The sequence below is a fragment of the Montipora capricornis genome, chromosome 3, assembly GCF_036669925.1.
Source record: "Montipora capricornis isolate CH-2021 chromosome 3, ASM3666992v2, whole genome shotgun sequence".
NCBI classification, from domain to species: domain Eukaryota; kingdom Metazoa; phylum Cnidaria; class Anthozoa; order Scleractinia; family Acroporidae; genus Montipora; species Montipora capricornis.
In genome coordinates, this window is record NC_090885.1 from 34,917,881 (window position 1) to 34,939,115 (window position 21,235).

Here is a 21,235-nt window from a genome sequence, read left to right on the forward strand (position 1 = left end):
TCGAGTTCAAAAACAACGAAACAGCAAGAAATAAATTGTATCCAGCCAGGTATTGTCTTCGTTTAATAATACTGTATTGGTAAATTCCACTTAGATTTGATCATATTGCGAAAAGTTAATATAGTGCAAAGCGCATACAAGTAACCAAAAAACAAAGATTACAGTCAACTCTCTCCGCTATTATGGACAAAAGTTAAATCCTCGACCGAAACTACAGAGAACTTTATGGAAACAACTCCCGCTCCCGCTCCCCAAACTGATATTTTTATCGATCATTTTCTTCTACTCTCGTCGAAGCGGACAACTTACACGTCAATGACAACTTTGCGTTCGGCTGTTGTCATTTTTGTGCACAGAAAATGACACACAGCTGAATGCATTAAAAGGTGTCTGTTCAGATTTTCAAAGCACTTCCGCTCATTTTGTACTGTATTTACTTTAATCAATTAATTAATTTTAGAGCTTATAAGTTGGTTTTCGCAGTAGACTTGTGCTTTCGTGTAATCTCGGTTGATAGTCCTCCTTCTTTGGCGCACTAGGACTTTCCATTGCTCATAATGAGTTTAGTCTTGTTAAATACCCTATTTCTGTTCACCAAACAACTTGTGAAGAACGGGAATTTGCAAACCCATGTCTGCTCCCCGTTTACTCTCTTTCCACAAATGATAGCTTCTCCACTATGATTAACTCGTTTTTAAACGGGATACACAAATTTTCATTTAAGCAATAGAGGACGTTTTTCGTGTTTCCAAAGCCTCACCTAAACACGAGAGGGAGTTGGGAGAATTCGAGACTCCCCAGTTATACAAACCCGAGTTGGCAAAGCGAAATTTTGAGTTGTAGTGCAGGACCTCGCCATTTCAATCACAGGAAAGTGAGAGCTAAGTCGCTAAATTTTGAAACGTTCTGAGCAGCTACTTTATGTGCCGTTCACAAAAGGGGATGTGGGTAGAGAGGATAAGAGTTAAAACAACATTTTACTTGCATGCAGTGGCAGTGGTTGAACTGGTGGTTGCGATGGAAGGAAGAGGAGTGCTGAGGACAAAAGACGGATAATACTTTAACTCTGAGTCCTCTTCTCGCACACGTTTTTTGTGTCGTCACGCAACGCTCCTCCTCACAAACACCTCTGTGTGACAACACAACAAACGGGCTACGAGGTAGAGTAAACTCCGAGTTGCTGGGTCAGTTGCTGTTCGCCTACGTTTTAAAACGAGTCTCCTGCGAAACCAAAATTCTCTTAAATTGCATCAAATTAAGTAACTCGTTTTCTTTTGAATAGTTTCTCAGGGAGACTCGTTTTGAAAGAGGCGAGCAGCAACTCGGAAATGGTGTGACTTAAACGAGCTCTTCTTTCCTGAAATATTATGGACATTATGGATTCCAATTGGCTGTTCTGTTTTAGTTGGTGAAAGAGAACGTTTGCCACTGACCACGGAAAATTCAGTAAAAACTGTTAAGAAGTGGTACTGATTGTTGACTACGGTCTGGACTTTTTATTTTTTGTGTGCGTCTCATTCGATCCCGAAGTATGATCGTTCAAACAATTCTGCAATGCTTTGCTATTGTCTTGCTTGTTTTTGTAACGTTATATTTGTTTGAAATCAAATTTCAAAAGTCAAGCTGGTGTACCGTGTCGCTCAAGCAAGGTCAGAACTCAATTACACAATGTAGTAGAACTCAACCTTAGTGTATCGAGCACAAGTCTGTTGGCGGAGGAGCCTCCAGAGCTCGAGAAAAATGGGGCGAGGAAAAGTCATCACTTAAAGGGGCTAGGTCACGCTGTTTTACGTAATTTTGTTTAATTTTGTTAGTTATGAGCTCTAAATGTCAAATTGGCAGAGCAAGAGTCTTTCATTTGCAAAATCACGACCACGTAACAACTGAAAATGATTTTCCAGCTGTTTAAATGACATTTTGATATAAACTGATATATATTTGAAAAAAAGGTGGCCCGACGTTTTTCAAATGTACCCAAATGCAATCCATTTCAATCCTCCCCAGTTTTGTCCATCCTTGTCCCTTCTTAGCTTTCCTGTGTTTTGTTTCAGTTTTTCTATAGTTTTGAGCCGTTATCTTGTTATTTCAGTTAATTCTATGACCATTTGATCAATGCTGAAATTGCCTAAAATTGCGTGACCTAGCCCCTTTAACGTAAGGAACATGCATCGAGGACCGCCGTGTCATGTATTGGATGAAGTGACAGGACAGTGCTCCCCTTCAGGTCTTTGGGTTCATGCGCTCATAAAGATAACCGTTGGCTCTTAGCACTTTTACGTCTTAATGACGTGTATCATTCATTATTCGATAAACTTCTCACTAAGTTGTAATTTTCTTAGGAGCTTGCCAAGTTACACTTGTCATTATTGCCATTTAGGACGAGTTAGCTATTGTAGGTTCGGTACGCTCACATCTGTGAGTATTCTTTTAATTTTCTTCACTCAAAGGTGGAATTAGATTTTATTTCATTTTTAGTTTTGCGTTCCCAGTGTCAACTGTGTGAACAAGTTCTAACCATCGAGAAAACATTAAGGCTCAAGATTGACCGGCTAAGCCTCTTGCTTTATCACTTGATTGAATTTAATCACAAGAATACAATCACGCGAGTTTACACGATCAATGTTTTATTGTCAAGCCGATGGTTTTACCTTTCAGATCACTGTTTCAGTTTACAACACTTTAAAGTTTCCTGCGAACTTCTATAATCCAATGTTTGGTCTAGTATAAATTTTAGTTTTAGTTTGCGCTGCATGTATTTCGGCTTTGATCGTGGTTGAGGCTGACATTTTACTTAGGGAAGCCTTTTGCACACAGTCCTACAGGGAAAGCTATGGATATAGGCACAGGGGCGGTCATTCCAAGACCCTGATGCCCGGACCAAGATGTTGTACCCAATCCACATGTTTCCACATGGCTCATTGCCCTTTCCACTTGGTTCATTTGGAGCCCAGTTCTTGTAGACTGGAACGGAGTGGTCATTCCACAGGAACTGTTTGACGCTCGAGTCCCATTTGAGGTCAATCCAAGCCTGTCGTGACGATGGCAGACGCTGTTGGAGCAGGTTCAGAACGAACTCGTTCTCTTCTGCGCTGTTGATTTTGACCAAGTCTCCGCCTTGTGCTCTGCAGTGTGATCTTGCTTCGTCCCGTGTCCCGGTATATCTGCTCACAAGATAACAGTATCTTCCAAACCTTTCCCAGCCACTGGGACATTGTGCACCTGAGAAGTTAAATGATAGGTAAAAAAAAAAAGAGTTTAGCCCCACAACGCTGCAGAATTCCGAATTTCTTACGTTTTTCCTTTAACGAGAAGGAAACATCAGAGAGAGGAAAAAAGGCACTGGTGTGAATTTATCAGTTAATATATTTGTTACCTGTTAGCACTAGTACATAAAAATACCTTACCAAATGTTTGTTTGAACATTTCAACCAGTTTTGCATCATCAAGAGCTGTGGAAAAAGGCATAATGCAGTAAGACAATGCAGTGGCGATTAGGACCTGAAAAGCAGCTTAAATTGTCCAGTATAACTAGGACTTAATATGCGACTAGAAAATAATGGAAATAAATGTAAGCCTGTGCGGTTTCAATAGCTCTGTTGGTTAACTAAAACATATTCCAAAAACCCTTGTTGAAAATGAAGGCCACCCGACGGCAAATATCTGCATATTTCAGTGCCCAATGACGTGTTCTTTACACATCTGTTTAATAGAGATTTTAGTTAGTGCCTGAGTGTATTTTGAAATCGTTCTGAGAGTTTCTCTTTAGTTGATACTTTAGGTTAAAAGTCGAAGTATCAAAAATCTTAAGGACGGCAGAAAATCTCTGTCGCCGAATTTAGCAGCTGGTTTTGTGTCCCAGCAAAATGTATTGGTGAAAAGCAAAATTTGCAATGTACGAAGACCCTAAAGTTCGGGGCATGCGAGCCAGAAATTTCAACCAGTTTTATAAATCACTGGATTAAAAATATTGGATTTAAACGTAGAATTACACTGGAAGAAGTTTTAGGGGTAGTTTGGGCCAGTTTTGGCTAGTTTTTAAGCCTCGCATGATTTGATATGTTGCTTTTAAGTTTGTCGCCAATTAGTGTCTCAACGCTTACTTCACTTGACACTAAAACAAATCGAAAGTTCGTTATTAGAAAATCATAGTTGGGTCAGTCTGTGAGAACTGATTTTCATAGAAATTATTCCTTTAATTTTGGCGCTTTTCTCTTCGTAAATCAGAGCAATTTGAGACTGATTTATACTCTTCTAGTTGGGAAATGGTACTGTGGATGCCAACTCCGAGTCAGGAACCGGGAGAAATGAACCTTGTCTACATAATTATAATGAGATCTATCCTTCATAACCACAAACTTTTTGGTGTTTGCTATATTTTTCTTAAATTGCAGAGTGAATTCTTCGCGCATAAAACAAAGAGGTTTACTTCTAAATTCCCAGTTAAATTTCAAGTTTCTTTCGAAACACTTTAACCGCGTTAGTAGATCGCCAATGATAAATCAGCGAAGTATATTGATAAAAACTGTACCTGCTATACGTGATGTAACGACAGCAAGAAGAAGAAGAAGAAGAAGAAGAAGAACGGACAATGCTTTCATTTTCGACTGCTGTATTAGGTGTCGCTGGTCTCAGGAAACTTGTATGTTCGGCAAAGGCTGCAAAGGAATAACCGCGAGTCTCGGTGGAGAGTGCTGATAACATCGTACGGAGTCTCAGAAAACGAGTTAAAACAAGAACAAAAGGTAGATGTAAACATTTCGAGAACTGAGGAAGTGGTATTATTGTCAATAAGAAAATGTTTTTACTTCCACCACTGAGGGAATTTATAAGATCCGGGGGGTGAAGAAGAATAATCAGTGTTCATTATTCCATTATTCCTGCTCGAAAATTTTCGTTAATCCATTATTCCGCCCCTCAAAATTTCCGTTATTTATGCCATTATTCCTCTTCACACCCTGAATCGGTACAGTCTAGCTTTATAAAATGAACAAGTATTCTTTGAAATAAAAGTCCATATCCTGGTCCTATTCATCTAGACTGGAAAGAATAGTTGTTTTAGCACAGAAGGAAGCCGGACATGAAGGGCCGATTTGACAGACGCCGCCGTGTTTCCTTGCAGCGGTGAAGAACGTTTTGAAGCATTTGTGTAACTCTTTATTTGTAAATTTCTCGATTTCAGTGAGACCCCCTAGCCCCAACGCTAAAATAGGAATTAATCAAAATCATAATTATTAAATTGTGAAGGTTGTTATACTCTTGGCTATGATTTATGTGAACAAACAAACTGCAAAACACTGGCTTCTTCTCTTACCTTTGACAAACTCAGGCTAAGTTTTTGTTACAGAAACGCTGTCGAAACGCGGTCATTCGGCTTTTCAGTTGGATCACGGATTATTCACTCTTCATGAAGTGAAGAGTCAGAGATAGCGAACCAACCAGATTGCTTTAAACACCGAGGGTGTCAGAAATCTCTATAAAAAGTCTGGCTTCTACGTATTTACTTTTGGAATTACCAAGCGATTCGCAAGAGGAACGTGGCTTAGTAGGCTAGTCTGGACTAGCCTTTTCTTTAGAGAGGGCGCACCCTCTACGACGAAAAGAACGCCTAATCTCAGTTCAGAACTGGACCCTTTCGTGGCAATATCAACTTGGACTCAACTCTGAATTGACGAATAAGATAACATTTTTGAGTTTCAAACAGAGCCACTAATTATAATTACAATTACTGTTAGGTAACTGTGCTAAGATGGGTTCTTGTACTTTGATATTCTTTATAAGAGCTTTTTTGAAATGGGTACTTAAAACATACTGGTTAATTAGGGATTTGAAAACTTAACTGGCTGTAGGGCTCTCCCGTTTAGCAGTTCGATATTTCAGTTACATTTCAAACAAAGCATTGCGTTAGGCGATGAACAAATTCAACTTCTGCATAATCAAGATCGACGGCGAATGTGTGCTCTTCGACTGAGTAGAAACATCTTGCAAATGTAAAGTGAATAGAGAGATCTAGCGACGGGTTTGTGAAACGGCAAACAGACGGTGAAAGCCGCACGAATGATTTTTAGGCCCAGAGTTCAGACGCCGCACTTCAGCTCGATATCTGGGCGTAACAGGCAGGAAATGCCCTAAAATCGACGGAACAAATTCCTTTTTTTTTTATTTGCGGCGTAAGACATCTTTCATATTCTCATATTACCGTTTGCCGTAAATTACCGGTATGTGAGTCAGAATCTCTCATTGCGTCATTGACAACATCTCGTTATGACGACCCATCTATTGAAAGTTAAGGCATTTTTCCCTTGCCTTTTTTTCCGAAACAAAATCGGTGACCGCCAAATACCGGGGTATTTTTTCCTTTTTCAGTTGTAATAATAAATTTATGACCTAACTTCATGCGGGAAATGAAACAAATTTTAGTGTGGGAAGATTTTAATTCGCGCGAAAATCCTTAAAATAAAAACATTGAAATTGAACTGCTTAGACCATACCAAAGAAGGTACCTGATGTTTTTCATGTTATGAAGATGATGATGAAGATGACCTTTATTAAAGCCAAGTGTATTTAGCGCGGGAGGTACTAATTAGCACTGAAGACTGAGAAATCAAATAAACTCGTATCAAATGGTAGGTTGGCTTTTGACGAGAAGAAAACCGCGGTATCAGGAGAAAAACCTCTTGGAGCAGAGTTGAGAACCGACAAACTCAACTCACATGTGACGCCAAGTCTGGGAATCGAACCCTGGCCACATTGGTAGGACGCGAGTGCTCTTACCACAGACTGAACTTCCCGGCTCTTTCATCGAGTTCAAAACACAACGAAGCAGCAAGAGATAAATTGTATCCAGCCAGGTATTGCCTTCGTTTAATAATACTGTATTGGTAAATTTCACTTAAATTTGATCATATTGCGAAAAGTTAATATAGTGCAAGCGCATAAAAGTAACCAAAAAAACAAGATTACAGTCAATTCTCTCCGCTATTACAGACAGAAGTTAAATCCTCGGCCGAAGCTACAAAGAAATGTATGGATACAACCCCCGCTCCTCTAACTTATCTTTTTATCATGTTATTCTATTATCGTATAAGCGGACTACTTACACGTCAATGACTACTTTGCGTTCGGCTGTTTGTCATTTATGTCCAAAGAAAATGACACACAGCTGAATGTATTAAAAGGTGTATGTTCAGATTTTCAAAGCACTTCCGCTCACTTTGTTCTGTATTTACTTTAATCAATTAATTAATTTAAGAGCTTAACAGTTGGTTTTCGCAGTAGACTTGTGCTTTCGTGTAATCTCGGTTGATAGTCCTCCTTCTTTGGCCCACTAGGACCTTGCACTGCTCGTAATGAGTTTAGTCTTGTTAAATACCCTATTTCTGTTCACCAAACAACTTGTAAAGAACGGGAATTTGCAAACCCATATCTGATCCCCGTTTACTCTCTTTCCACAAATGATAGCTTCTCCACTATGATTAACTCGTTTTTAAACGGGATACACAAATTTTCATTTAAGCAATAGAGGACGTTTTTCGTGTTTCCAAAGCCTCACCTAAACACGAGAGGGAGTTGGGAGAATTCGAGACTCCCCAGTTATACAAACCCGAGACGCAGGAATTCTCCCACCTTCCCCGAGTGTTTAGATGAGGTTATTGAAACACGGAAAAAAAGTCCTCTATTACTTTTAGGAAATACTTCTCAAAAATAATTCGACAAGTGAAGGAAACAAATGAAAGAAAATATTCTTGATTAAAAGAGATCTTCTTGATACGGGCTCATATTTCCTACTAGCCAATCAAAACGAACGTCTGACAATACAAAATCAATCAAAATTCGTGTGATGTAACAGGAGTGTTTCCCACAGCTATTGACCAACGAGAGTGCGCGAATTATCCTAATTATTTTGTAAAATCCTAATGGAATATGTCCAACAACTCGCTTACTTTCTTCTATGATGGCCTCAGCTTTATAGTCTTTTCCGGCGGTTCACGCTGAAGTACGAGAGTCGACGGTTAAGGGATCCCGGCAAATCCAGTAAGCTGAATAGCTACCGAGAAGTCCTTGAGTGCGCAGGCGACATATCGCTTTTTTTTCTTCAGCGTGGCTAGTTCATACACGCAAACGAGTTTTTTAGCCACGTAGATAGAGTCAGCGAGAATACCGCGACCGAATGCTCACAGCAATTAAAGTACACTGGATAGTTAGTTCACCACAAACTAAACTGTATCAATCGGATTTCTTCTTTATTGCAAACCTAATTATTTAAGGAAACGTCCAGTATTGTGCCTAAAATGTATTACTTGCATGAACAGTGAAGACTTTTTACATTAAAGCCAGTTTGTGTTACAGTTATTGTATGTCGGGAGTCTCGGTTACCAGTATTTTGACTTATATTGTATGATTATGAGTCAAAGTAAAGTGTGCCACTGGAAATCTAAAGAGATCATAGCAGTACACCTTGTACCCGACACTTATCAACCAATAATTGGGTCATTTTTATCGCACCCCGCTACTGCGGTCTAGTCTCGCTATTACGGAAACGGTGCTGAGGGTGTCCGGCTGTCCGCTATAACAAGAGTTGACTGTACATGTTTTCAAGTGCCGAGGCGGCGGTAAAAGAATATTGACGCTTGTCATGAACGTTTCGAGGGAAAAAGAAAGCTTGATGAAAATATTGGTGCTGGCAAACAATTTCTTTCAACGATTTGGTGTACATGGATAAGTCGTGATACACTTGTCTAAAGCACGGTTGGACTGTCTAACGCTGAGAATGGAGCTGGGAGCTATCTACTTCAGTTTGACTGCAAAAAAATTGTCTTTTCGGTGAACAGAAAGTGTATTTAGTCCTTCTACAATCAGTGACGTATATACTTGCAATACTTATGTAGGAAATGTCACTGAAACGTTTAATTTTGAGGAAAACTAAGCTAGACGATACCAAGGATCAACGAATTAAAAGGACTTTCAAAGATAGGCGCGAACGCGTGAAGAAGAGCTGGGGAACGTAAACTCATTGTACGCGGAAATTTACTGACCACAAAGACAAATTCTCTATAGTGATGTTCCTCTCTGTGAATACAGTCTGTCAACGAAAGAAAGTCAAAGAGGAACAATTGATGATTCCCGTCATGGTGATTGGTTCAATGACAGGCCTTTTTGACAGGAGACTGTCACATACTATCAGGCAACGAAAAAGGGTTTGAACAGCACATTTTCAGGTGACCTAATCGAAATTCTAAACGACCTTGAATTCGCACAAACTGTATCTCATAAGGGAAGTCAGGGCGGCGTTTAAATATATTTTTAAATCGATTTGCGTTCCTAGATGTGAACTGACGGTTTTTATCACTTAAAAGTTCAGTCATCTCATCTTATCCTTGCATAACCTTCGGTTTTAGTATAGCTTTGTGAAGCTAGTATCTCATAGCGTTTACCCTCCCAAGCATGGTATACCACAAAGGACAGGTCACCGTATACCGGAAAGTCCATGCCCTAGTGTATGGACGTCCCAGGGGGTTATTAGCCTGCTTAGCTGGCGGTATTTTTGGCGTGGAGAATGGGAGGGGAGGTAAGGGACCTCCTCATTCGCCGCTCGTAAATTTGCTCTCGCGTTAACATACCGACTGCTACGCAAGCTACGGGGCTATGAACAAGAGCCACTTTCAACTTTGCTTTATTGTATTTTCACTGATGTATTTTCTTTATGGTATTTACGTAAACGCTCGCTGTATCCTGTATCAATAAACGAAATGCCCGCCCCTGATGCTGTGTTTGTGTTTATTAAGATTAGTTACAAGATATTTTATGATCGTTTCAGGGTGATTAGAGTATAACAATGGTTCTTTTGTCCTCCACCATTTTAGTCCAGTATATGAAAGCCTACCCCCAAAAAGCATTGAAAATAACAGTTTTGTTGATCAGACGCTTTGTGCGATCACCTGCAACTATAGCATCAGGCGTAACTGAAAAATAAAGCAGACCGGACAATTTTTGTCCAACTGATTCGTTTTACCTTCAGATCTCGCCACTTAATGAGAGGCCATTGGCACTCAACAGAGCGTTTCCGCGTTTTCCTTCCTAGGTACATATTCACAGCCACGGTTTCGTTCTTCTGGGCTGGAAAAAATACTAAACGAGAGGATACTGCAGCTGCTTAAGTATATGGAGTGTTGTGGACATGAATATGCAAAATTATTATTATATACTCAACAAAATATCTTGTTTCTGATCGGCCTTCAACGACGATTCAAACGAAACCTTCATTTAAATAGCGAATTCAAGGGAGGACGCTCCTACTTATGGGCTCTGGGCTGGTCAGTCGGTATCTCGCTACTTTTTTTGCTCTTTCACAAACACAATAATTGTGCAAAAAGAAGACAAAGATGCTTCGGTAAAAAAAAAAAAAAGATGCTAGTGCGTTTCGGTCCACAATTATTTATGTGATTTCTCAATGGAAATCTCAGTTTGACAATCACGGTTTTGGACATGGCTTCTGTAGACACTTCGGTGTATTTTGAACATGATGTTCGTGATGTAAGTATGAGAATAAAGTATTAACATATATTTAAAGAGAGAAACAATGGGTGAAAATATGTAAAAAGCATGAAAACTATTGGAAAAGCGGGGACGTTAAAAGCAGTAGAAACACTCAACTTGAGGAGGAACGCGAATTTGCGCCCCAGTGGAAACGCCCATTTTCGTTTTTAAGGTGGAATAAGCTACATCGTCACTCAGTCTTATTGGCTTGTTTTCTTAGGTGCTAGAGTACGCACTTAAAACGACAAATGGTGAATTCCCTAAGAATCTTGTACCAATCAGCATTCGACATCCTCTAATTACCTCATGGGTGTTTTGTAAGCAGCTTCTTAATCAACAGATGCCTAAGAATCTTGGACACGATGATGAGGTGGGTTGAGATTAGCGACCTTAAGATCTTCAACGACGATTTCAAACGAGACCTTCATTTAAATAACGAAATCAAGTTTTTTAAGAATCTGCTCTTGTGTGCTTGATCAGGAAGGTTTTTAAACCTTAAAAGAAAACTTTCATTGTGATTTTAGTTTATTTGGGTGGTCGTGTTGTGTTCGTCTAATGGTTTCTATTAGACTAAAATTGTAGTTACAGAAGTAAATAGTAAAGTACATTGCATTAGAACTATATTATGCAGTTATGTTTAGAAACAAGTCCCAGCATTTAGTATGTAATTAACTATATTTGTAATCCGGTATAACTACGTAAATGATTTGGATTACTTCCTTCTTTTGTTAACATGATCTTGACGTAGCAAATAGAAAATGAAGTCGTTCCAAAGACATTTCTTCTATAAGGTCAAGACCCAAGAATTTCTTTCGTGATCATCTCGCGATCAGAGATTTAACCCCGGATAATGACACTAGACAGGGCTGTCGAAACGTTGGGTTTCTGAATGTTATTGTTGTAAACTACATTTAACATTCTTCATACCAGTGAAGCACCAAACTATGTCTGATACCCATACAGATCGAACAGGATTTTGTACATAATTATTGATGTTGATCGGAATTAATGACGGAAGCCGATTTATTTTCTCCTTCATGTAGGATGTCCAAAGCCAAGGTCCGATGTGCCGGGCGCTGTGCGCGGTGGAGATGCTAACCCTGCAAAACAACGGGTTGCCAGAATTTACTGGGACATGTCCCTCCCTGGCCGAGGTAAGTCTGAATGAGATGAGACGCTATCTAACGAGTACAGAGCTGACATTTGTGTTAAAAACCCAAGGGCCAAGTTGTTTGAAGCAGGGTCAGTGTTAAATCGGGATAAATATATTGCCTCGAGTGAGCGCCAAGGGACAGTGCAAGAATGATGGGGACTGTTACAGAGGAGGGCAGGAAAGTTTTCTTGCTAGGGAGGTCAAAGTGGTCGTTCTTTTGTCTTTAAGTAAGTTTGTGCATAGGAAACTCATGTATCATGCAGTTTTTGTTGCGGCGGTAAAATCGAGTCAAGTTTCGAGCAAGTTTGACACCCGCGCAATATGGCAGTAACAAATCGCAGTAAAATCACACCTGGTTTCCACGTGCGATTTTCCAACTGTAACAAAAATCGGGCCTTAACTCCCCCTCCCCTTGGGATGAGTTTACATGGTACCTTTCCTCCGCCTGTTTTATAGCCCCGCCTGGATAGTATTGCAGCGGTTCCTTGTTCTGCTTCAAACAACCAAACACTGTAGAGCGGTCCGTCTATTATGGAAGGGGACTTGCACTACTCCAACCTCAAATCTCGATTTTACTTGATGAAGACTTCTCAGGACATGACGATCTACCTAAAGTACAGATGTAGTCGTGGGCTGTGCCAAGAAGCTATTTAGAGACCTAAACAAAAAATAAGATAATGGAGAAATCTTAATTGACTTTTTTTACGAAAAATGGATTCAGCATGCTTTACTTATTAGAATTTGATTTTAAAAAAATTCTTCCCTGGCAAGAACAGTCGTAGTGGCTGGCCCCCACCCATGAAATATTTTGGCCGTGAAAGCAGAATCTGTGTGGATTTCAGTGGAGGTGGTGGCAAAGAAAGAGGAATTTTAACACCGATAAAATGAAATGATAACTTGATGGTTTTTCTGCAAGCTCCAACAGAAGAGACGTGACGCATAATACTGACGTAACTTACAGAAACAATGGGTACTTGGGATATTATAAATGTAGAAAAAACAACCCTGCGTTGTATGAAATATATTTCCATTTGTGTGTCCTTACGCAGACTGTAAAGTTGGTTGATGGTTGTCAATGGACTGACAATTTGGCGGAGTTACAAATGTGGAGCAGATTGGCTGTGTTGGCTTTTAATGCAGACAATCATTCATTAGTGCTTCAGTGTGGTCAAAGAGCGGTGGCCTTTGCGGAGAGCAAAAAATGCCTGGCAAAACAAAATCCTAAGAAACCTGACAGGTAAAATTTCTTGTTGTAAGGGAGTAGTAAAATTCTGAAATTACAGTCAGATTATAAGTAGACCTTTGTTGGTTGGTTCGTCCATCCATTTATCCATCCCTTGCTCCATTCATCCACCAACGCACACACTCACTCACTCACTCACTCACTCACTCACATACTGGAAACTCATTTACTCGCGCGCTAACTCATTCACTTACGCTTTCACGCACTTATTCACTCACACACTCATGCACTAAAGCTCAATAGACCATTTTCGAATTCTCACCGCTGGACTGGATCTAGCATGGAATGGAGGCTAATGCAAATTAATTTGCCCGCATTAGCCTCCATTTCATGCTAGATCAAGTCCAACCGTTAGAATACGAAATTGGCCTATTCATCCACATACTAACCCATTCATTCACTCTTGCCTTCACTCGCTCACTCTCACACGCAATTACTCATTTATTCGTTCGTTCATTCATTCACACACACAAAATCTAGCCTCGGATTGTGGAGTAGAGTGAGATAGTTGATATCTTCTAGCCCTTTTACGCCCAGCCTGCCGAGAACACTTGAAAGTTTCATCATTTGCTGTTGTCAAAGTAAATGCAGCACCTTATCGTTTTGTGTATTTACACTAAATTATTTCATGGTTGGCGCATTTTCTTTTGTCATTCAACGACTTGCATGTATTTAACTTACATACCAAATAGATATTCAACAGGCTGAAAGTCCAGGGACAGTTTGATAAAGTAGCAGGGAAGAGCGGAGCTGATGAATTAAATTGAAAGGGATCTATACAGATAAATCCCTCGAATGAGGGATTTTGTAGAAACAACCCAAAAACAAATTAAGGCAAATGACTTTTCATCGATAGCCTTCTCTTCAACCAAAAATGAAATTCTGATTATTTCAATAACGACGTGTTACAATTTATGAAAATACACTGATTAAAAGCAGCACGTTCAAAGTCAGAGCGTTGATATTTTTGCAAAGACCTAACTTCTCTGAGCCCGGTGCGCTTTCTGCAGTCCTCTGGTTTCTGTCGTTACATGGAGGCTCTGGTTTGTAAAATTGACCCTCGATTCCAGTGTCTTTGGTTAACCCACTGGACAATTTCAATACCAAACTGCAAAATGTGCAAAAAATATTATTAGGCTATTTTTACAACCTAACGTACATAATTTGCTATTTTCTTAAAACTTACCATCATCAAAATACTTGAATCCACGTCTAGGAGTCAAGTAGAACACGTCTTTCGCCACTCCAGACTCGGCACACCTGAACAAATATTTCTCGTACAGCTGAACGAGACAGAGTTGAGGCGAACTGTTATTTGCGTTATAATGCTCAATTCGCAATTTTGCGTAGGAGAGAGCTGCTCGTCGCTTTCCATGACAGGAACGCATGAACAGACTACTGGTGCATAGAAAAGAATGGTTAAGATTCAAGACAAGTGTAGAAACTTGTGAAAATCACGCCGTTATGCCATGAACTTTTTCAAAAGTCTATTTTTCAAAATCCTGTGAAGAATCACAGAATTATGTCAATAGGCCTTATTCACGATAGCCGCCATGTTGGTTTTCAAATTGTCATGCAAATTAGCCATTTGTTTTGCTGGGGGGCAAACATTGGAAAAAAAGGCAAATTGAGGAAAATCGGCGCGTCGAAATATTAAAATAACATTGCTAAAAGTACATTTTAGAATTTAGAATTAAGTACCTTTAATAATAATTTTATATCTTTTGATTGCCTTTGACATTTTGACTTTCTACTTCGCTTTCTGATCATTTTTCACTAAAGAAACATGGAAGTAACTTGTGTAATCATTCTATTTTACACAAATCATCTGTGTGGCTAAGATGTTCGTTATAACCTCTCAGTTTGCCCCCTCAGAAGTGTGTAGCTGATTTGCATGATAATAGCAAATCCAACATGGCGGCCATCGTGAATAAGGTCTATTCCCAGAGGAGGAGTGAGTAGTATCCCATAATGCATAGCGATTCGTTTTATTTTATCAACTGAAATCGTGACGTAATCAGTATTTTCAGCCACAACACAAACAGACCTTGGCGTCAAGGCTTCGGCTCTTAAGCATATATCTGATACCTTCATTGCGAGTCGGAAGAAAAAATTGGTTACAATTTAAATGATTCTACGTGTGCTACATTGAAATGTAGGGAAGCTCACGTGACCTACATCTAGAGCTTGAGCGAACGCCGACGATGCGTAATACTCGATGTTGTTGAGAGTCCATCTGTTGATGTGTACGTCTCCCTTGCTGCCTCGAATTAATTATTCTTTCGTTCAACCTATGTAATGAAGGAAAAGTGAATTAAATCAGAAAACTGTGTAAATAACTTTATTCGTGACCTGTCTTCGGGTCAGTGATCACATTGTGAAACAACCACATTTTGAATTATCAAAATATCAGAAGCACCCAACGAGAATATAGTTCAAAACCACTTAAAAGTATTTTAGTATTTAAACGGTAGATATAGGCATATTTTTATCCCTTAAAAATTTTTCATCTGTTCGGATTTCCTAGCTGAAAGCCTAGTGATCCGAAAACTATAGGGATCAAAACTTACCTTTTCGAAAATTTCAGCCAGAGAAAAGGCTCCCGAAAATTCTAGGTGACCTTTTTAGGGTAAAAATCCGTTAAAAGTGGGTAATAATACCATTTTTCAGATGTTCGAAAATCCTAGGAGAGGCAGGCAAGCAAGAAATTTTACAACAATTTTCCGAAAATTCTAGATCTCAAATCGTCTTCCGAACAGATATTTTCCAAAAATTGATTTCCAAAAATTGACGTTGGGTGCCCCTGAAATATGAGGAGTCATCCATGAGTATTGGCGAATAAATATCAGAAATTAAATATGAAAAACTCACCATTATAGTCGACAAAACCTACGAAATAACAGAGCGCGACATTTTGCTATTCCCGTTGGGACGAGATGCCGAAAAGACATCTGGGATACTATTCATTCTTCCATTGTCTTCGTTTCGATCCCCACGTTGATGTGAGCCTCCAAATTGGCCAGTACTTGTTCCTTGAATAAAAGATCCTAATTATTTAATCATGGTAGTGTGGGTGGTACAACAGCAGCGGAAAATTCAGTTTAATTTTTACAATATTAAGAAAAATAGGTGTCTTTTACATTTTATAAAAATCTATCGGGAGTAAAATCATGCAAGTCAGACAAATACCTCGAACGTCGGTATTAATCCATATACATCGCTACGGCCCTCGGTATGTATATGGATTAATACCTCCGTTCTCGGTATTTTTCTCTTACATATAGTTTACGAAAGATGAGCTCACGACCTGCTGGACAGCGCTAACTACTTTTTTAACAAATGAAACTTTTAATAACATAAAAACGAGTTTAAACGATAGTTGCACCAATTTACTGAAAGAGGAAACTCCTCTTTGGTAAAAAAAATGATAGTTGCACCAATTTAGTGAACGAGAAAAATCCCCTCTACCCAAAGTGACGGAGATGTGTGGCACTGGTTAATTAAGTGAGCGAATTAGTTATGTAACCTTTTCTTGTATTGTAGCCTCTTTCAACACAAGCTTGTTGTAGAACAAGAAATGTTGTACTATGCCAGTGTAGTGATGGGACAAAGCCTGATGAAGAACATGCAGGGAAAGAACGAAATCAGAAGAGATGCACTGGTCTGTTTTGTCAATGCTTGCAGGTAAATTCGGGCTATGGAGATCCAACTTTATTGTATCTTGGTCGTGATGCAATTTCAAGTGCAGTTTTTTGTGCGTGTTAGTTAAGTAATTTAGCGTGATTCATTCGTGTTCAGTTTATTAAAAGTTCGTGAAGTCATTTTTCTGGCTGTTTGCTTCAACGCAGTGTAAGTTCAAGTTAAGTCAAGTCAGTTTTATTTACCTTACACAGAATATTATGTACATAACGTTAGAATGAATTTACAATATTGATTAACAAAAATAGAAGAAGGGAAAGTAAGTTTGATAATATGTTGTTACGGTGTAGAGTTTGGGACACCTAAATAGTTAGTAAACTGAACGAGTAGGTGCCCCAAAATGTGTTAAAAAGTATTACTTCTTGTACTAACTATTAACATTAAAGTTGTTGAACATATTAACGTAAATTACTTAAGAATCAAATCAACGAAAATATGAATCTACAAAAACATCCAGTCACTTTCAAACAGATACAACATAATTATGTACAAAATTAAGTTGATTGATTATCAGTATCCTTGTTACACCTGTCAACCATAGAGTTCTTAACGTTTGACTCCGGTCTGTTTCCAGTTTGAGTCAAAGCTGATCTAAATCTATTGTTAATCACCGTCTAGGTTTGGACAAAAAGCCGAGAATTACGATTTGGTGATAGCAGCCGCTCGCCATTACTGGAATGCTATAAAACCGTTCATTGTGGAACCTATTGAAAGAGAGCTACTTAGAGAGCCAGTGGAAGCTGTGCTGGAATGCATCGCCGCAGTAGCTGCTAATGAAGGGAGCAAAGGAGATGAGGTATGAAGATAGACTCGCTGTGTTGGTAATGATCTCATCCAGAATTCGAGGGATTATTTTCATTTCTACACCATTCAATACCTTTATTATCACTTTTCACGTGAAAAGACCCGAGTGCGGCAAATTTCAGTGATATCAAAGATTACTGTAAAAGCGCTTCAGGGGGAAAGGGTTTATTAAGTGTACCAGTAGAATTTTTGTACATTATCTTTTATGGAATGGCTGTTGCTACGTATTCAATTTAAAAGCCTTATTACCAAGTGGCGCAAATAACACGTGTAAAATTGCCTGCCGCTATACGCTTACTGGCACAAGTGTCCAAGAAGACCTGCTGATGTTCTGAGTTCATATATACCGTGTTAACGTCACGAACCTCAGTGTTGGTACCATGTTTTGTAATAAACATCACACGGGACGACTGCGCCATTGCACCCGTGAATATCCCGGATGTGTCATACAATTCTACGCGATGGGTATTTTTTGTGTTCTGATTGAGAATCAGAGTGCAGAATGGGGTTTATTTTTCACTGAACGACTTCGGCTCAACTTCCTTGGCCGACGAATTATAGGAATTATCAGTCGATGAGGGTGATAAAGACACTTTAACTCCGTATGGTCGTTGAGTTAAGGTAACAAATGCTTTAAAAATATTGATTTGGGTAATCTTCTCAGGATGAAGACGAGGACACAGAATCATCTCCGGAAAAGAAATCACCTTCAAAACGTAGCAAAGGAGAGAAAGAGAAGAAAGGAAAGGACAAAGGTGGAGTAGAAAAAAAGAAAGACAAGAACAAAGATAAAGGAAAGACAGGTAGATTTTAATAAACGGGAATGAAATGTTATGTTTGCCTTCATTTTACTAAGCATTGTTGATTGGGCAAACATACTTGACTACTTGACCTGGTCACGTGCATTTGCCCGCGCTTGGAGCCGGCATCGTGAAGTTGATCTTAGTTTTTATTGGTTCACTGTTTGAACAAAGAAATGGTCTCTATTTTAGATGGAAAATATACTAATGATGCCCGGAATTCTTAGTGGTTTTCTTTTTGTATCATTTCTTCCTTTTTAATCTTTCTGTATTGCAACTTGGCCATTATTAACTGGCAGTTATTTACTATTCTTCTTGGAGAAAAAGGTGACAAAACGGCATCGAAAGGAGGCAAGACCGAGATGCAAGACTCCAAGGATAGCAAGGAGACTGATGAAAAAGGCAAAACAGGCCAAACAACAGCTGAACAAGAAGAGAAGCTTGCGCCAATACCAAGCGCTTATGACGAGGACCTAATGCTTCGTGCTGCTATGTATGGAGTTCTGTTTCAAGCGTATGCTGACAAGGTGAGTTACTGGCTTGTCTTTTGTGCCGTTATAAACCTCGGGAACAGTTACTCTCTAGCCTTTGAAAAGCTGTCTGTTTCGCGAGATGTCGTACCACCAGCTGAACGAACCTCTCTATCAGAGACTATTTGTCTAAACAATGGCCACCGAATAAAATAGCTTTTTGCGCTTCTTCTCCATATATCCTTTCCAATTTTAATGTTAGCCATTCGAAGTATGATTGATCCGGCGAGGACCTTCCGTCTCGTTCATCGCGTTCTGCTAACTGAATGGACACTTTAACAATAAAGTAAAAATACTCCTAGTCGCTTCATGCAACAGAAACCGGAGATAAGTGCCGGCCTGGTGGGCCTTCTAGGCTCGTAGCGGACGTTACCTTTATTGAAAAAAAAGAGGGCCATTTCCTCCTGTCACGCGATCATTTGAAATATGAAACGTTTAACTACAGTAGACGGTTTATCTTGTATGGACCGTTGTCTTCTGCGGTATGGCATGCTATGAGAAGTCTGTAGTGACCCAAAGATTGCAAGTAAATACTATTTCCAAACTCACTCACTATAAATTTGGCGCGTGTGAATCGTTTCAAAAATCCAAGTCCAATCACTGCGTTTTGGTGTTGTACTTTAGTCATGTTAGCTTTCATGTCTCGCCAGGGTGAATGGGAACAGGGTTTGCGAGCCATGGACCAGGCAGTCAAGGACATGCCAAGAACTTATCACAGATTGTAAGTATATTCTATCGATGTTATAAAATTCTCATTTTTGAAACGTTCGGACAAAGAGAAAACTGGAATTGAAACGATAAAATTGAGCCTAGCCCTGCATGGCAACTAAATTTTTCCCCTTCGAAAATTTGAAAAGTTGCTCAAGTTTCACAAAGGCGGAGAGATGCATCACTTTGTAGTGTGCATTGCGTAGGTGAAAACATCTCTTTGCAAATAGTTTGTGGGATCTTCCACTGAATTTTTGAGAACAAGGCTTATGAGCTAGGGCCCATGGTTTATATTCCCTATCCGAGAAAGTTTGAAGTCTAACCGTTTTCAGATGTAATGACAAACGCAGCACTTTCTCCTCAGTTCTTTTAAGACCCTGTGTATTTGTCCGCTCGGATTTAAAGTGCCCCTGTGATAAAAAAAATCACTCTCTTTTTTTTCTTCAATTTTTGAAAGTGTGTTTGCTTGACACCTGACTGACAAAATTTTAAGCTTTGATTTTTGTCCAAAGGCCGTTTACTTTGAGTGTAAGGTTTATATTTCACGGTCCGTCATTACTCACGTTCAAAACTGACCGATTGGACCTCAGAGGGTTGGATCCACGGGAAAGTGCAAGGAAGAAGAGAGACCCTGGGACGAGATTGGGGAAAGTGACGTCAAAGGCTCATTAGCTTAAAATTTTAGCGTGTGAATGTAGCTTATTATACATGTAAAACGCGAGTTTAAAAGTCTGAAAGCCCAAAACTCCCGTGCTGCATATTAATTCTGCGGTGTAAACACGCATTGCATTCTAAACTAGTGAGCCTTTGACGTCATTTTCTCCTCGATCCAGCTCTCTCTCAAGAACTTAAAGTTAGTAATGGCGGACCAATAAACAGGAAAATGCCACTTAAAATAAACAGGTGTCTTTTTGAAATCAAGGCTTAAAACTTTGGTCGCTCAGTGTTAAGTTAACATAGCTTTGAATTCCAAAGAAAAATAAGAATTAATATTTTGGTCACAGGGGTATTTGAAACCTGCGATCCACCAAAGGATAGTCTTATGCAAAACCAACTGACCGCTGTTGTATATATCGACTGCTCGCGTAGTGGGCTTTTTAAGATACAAAACGTCCACATGAGTGTCAATTTCTCAGCAATCCTAGGAATGCACTGAAATAGTGCAGTTCTATCCATTTCTACATAAACTCAATTACCACTATGCATCTTTTGTCAGGTTGATATTCAAACATCGTGTGATAACTAAAGCAAAGCTTGGAAGAAACGTTATATTCGATATGGGCAAATTCAAGGTAAATAAGTAGTATACTTAGTTCATTAATTATTTTAGTCTTTCTTTGGTTCTTTATCTTCTTTTCTTGTTCCTCTTTTTCCTACTCTTCCCTTCCCCACCCCACTTTTTTCCTTTCCACATTTCATTTTCCTGACTTTCCCTTGCATTTGCTGCCGTCCTTTCTCGAACTCCTTTCCCTTACTCAATTTTCTATTCTCTCTTCCCACTTCCTCTTTTCGGGTCTTTCTGCATGTACCGGAAAGCATTGTATTTTTGGTCACTAGGGACTAGTCTTTATTTCGAGTTGTTTTGTTTTCTGTCTTTTGTTTCTTTTGTTTTACGTAATCTGTGCTCCGGTACCTGCAGAAGGAACCCTCTTTTCTCTCCTTACTATTTTTTTCTCCTTTTTCCCTCATTTCTCGCTTTCTTGCCTTTTTTCTTTTCTCTTTGGCTATCGCTTGCTTGTAATTTTTGCCGTAGTTCGAAGGCTCA

The 21,235-nt window shown here is 39.4% G+C and overlaps 2 protein-coding genes across 2 annotated transcripts in view; one reads left to right on the top strand and one right to left on the bottom strand.

Annotated features, from left to right (window-relative positions):
* The window catches only part of LOC138040146 (cilia- and flagella-associated protein 46-like), a 115,594-nt gene that overhangs the window by 53,856 nt on the left and 40,503 nt on the right, over positions 1 to 21,235 (top strand). The window contains exons 18-26 of the mRNA XM_068885923.1: positions 10,754 to 10,903; positions 11,577 to 11,687; positions 12,736 to 12,923; positions 16,473 to 16,613; positions 17,247 to 17,424; positions 18,097 to 18,235; positions 18,554 to 18,759; positions 19,413 to 19,483; positions 20,687 to 20,762. Coding sequence (XP_068742024.1) covers positions 10,754 to 10,903; positions 11,577 to 11,687; positions 12,736 to 12,923; positions 16,473 to 16,613; positions 17,247 to 17,424; positions 18,097 to 18,235; positions 18,554 to 18,759; positions 19,413 to 19,483; positions 20,687 to 20,762 — 1,260 coding nt within the window. The remainder of the gene's footprint in view (positions 1 to 10,753; positions 10,904 to 11,576; positions 11,688 to 12,735; positions 12,924 to 16,472; positions 16,614 to 17,246; positions 17,425 to 18,096; positions 18,236 to 18,553; positions 18,760 to 19,412; positions 19,484 to 20,686; positions 20,763 to 21,235) is intronic.
* Positions 2,608 to 4,661, bottom strand: LOC138040948 (perlucin-like protein). Its single transcript, XM_068886681.1, has 3 exons — positions 4,529 to 4,661; positions 3,405 to 3,449; positions 2,608 to 3,219 (listed from the first exon to the last, which is right to left on the bottom strand). Exons 1-3 carry the CDS (start codon positions 4,596 to 4,598, stop codon positions 2,792 to 2,794), a joined length of 543 nt encoding a protein of 180 aa, XP_068742782.1. The 5' UTR covers positions 4,599 to 4,661; the 3' UTR covers positions 2,608 to 2,791.

What these genes read in the sequence shown, in the direction of transcription:
- LOC138040948 (XM_068886681.1), bottom strand. Translation starts at nt 4,598, where the DNA reads ATGAAAGCATTGTCCGTTCTTCTTCTTCTTCTTCTTCTTCTTCTTGCT. An exon ending in CGTTACATCACGTATAGCAG is followed by an intron (nt 3,450 to 4,528) that starts GTACAGTTTTTA and finishes CTTTTTCCACAG; the next exon opens with CTCTTGATGATGCAAAACTG. An exon ending in AATGTTCAAACAAACATTTG is followed by an intron (nt 3,220 to 3,404) that starts GTAAGGTATTTT and finishes TTAACTTCTCAG; the next exon opens with GTGCACAATGTCCCAGTGGC.